General features: G+C 71.7%; 1 protein-coding gene across 1 annotated transcript in view; it reads left to right on the top strand.

Annotated features, from left to right (window-relative positions):
- The first annotated feature begins 428 nt into the window (after positions 1-428).
- The window catches only part of EPHX4 (epoxide hydrolase 4), a 31,271-nt gene continuing 30,797 nt past the window's right edge, over positions 429-902 (top strand). Inside the window, exon 1 of the mRNA XM_040627040.1 lies at positions 429-662. Coding sequence (XP_040482974.1) covers positions 432-662 — 231 coding nt within the window. The 5' untranslated portion in view covers positions 429-431. The remainder of the gene's footprint in view (positions 663-902) is intronic.

Below are 902 nucleotides of genomic sequence, written 5' to 3'. Positions count from 1 at the left end.
TGGTCCAAGTAAGAGCGGCGCTTCCTTCTGCGGTTCCCAGGATGATTTGGGAAAGTCTCCCCTTCACCTTCCCCACAGTTTAGCAATTTAGAACTGGGATCTCACTCTGCGGAGGAAGGCCGGTGCCCAGCCTCGCCCAGCGCGGGGCGGAACCCGCAGCGCAGGGGGTCTGCCCCGCGGCGCTCCCGGGCCTGGCGCAGCGGCCCCGGAGCGCGCACCGTGAGTGCGGGAGCCCGCGGCTGGGCCACGGGACGCCGGCCCAGCGCAGCCGCCCCGGGGGCCCGCGGGGAGGCGCGCGCGGAGCCGGCTCCCGCCGAGCGGCTGGCGGGCCTGGCGCGCCGCCGCGCCGGCTGTCTCGCTCCGGAGCCCGAGTGAGCGCCGCTGCTCCCGCGTCCCCGAAGGGCAGCGGGCCCCGCCGCCGGCCCCGCCCGATGGCGAGGCTGCGGGATTGCCTGCTCCGTCTGACCGTCACGATCCGGTCCCTGCTCTTCTGGTCCCTGGTCTACTGCTACTGCGGGCTCTGCGCCTCCATCTACCTGCTCAAACTTTTGTGGAGCATCGGCAAGGGACCCGCGCAGACCTTCCGGAGGGTCGCCCGGGAACATCCTCCCGCGTGTTTGAACGACCCCTCCTTGGGTACCCACTGCTACGTGCGGATCAAGGTGAAGGCCGGCGCGGGCCCGGCGGTATCGGGAGGGAACGTGACGGGCGTGAGAGCCGAGCGCGCGGGGCTGCTCCCTCCATGACGCCCAGCGTCCCCTAGTGTTCCTGGGGCTCGCAAGAGCGCGCGGCGGGCGCAGGGAAGATGCCAGGGGGAGGCGAGGCAAGGGGGCGAGGTGTGGCGGGAGCGGGGTCGGGACCGTGTGTGTGTGTGTGTGTGTGTGTGTGTGTGTGTGTGTGTG

This window comes from Ursus maritimus, unplaced genomic scaffold, assembly GCF_017311325.1.
Source record: "Ursus maritimus isolate PB19 unplaced genomic scaffold, ASM1731132v1 scaffold_12, whole genome shotgun sequence".
Classification (NCBI taxonomy): domain Eukaryota; kingdom Metazoa; phylum Chordata; class Mammalia; order Carnivora; family Ursidae; genus Ursus; species Ursus maritimus.
This window is presented reverse-complemented; position numbering and strand designations above follow the sequence as displayed.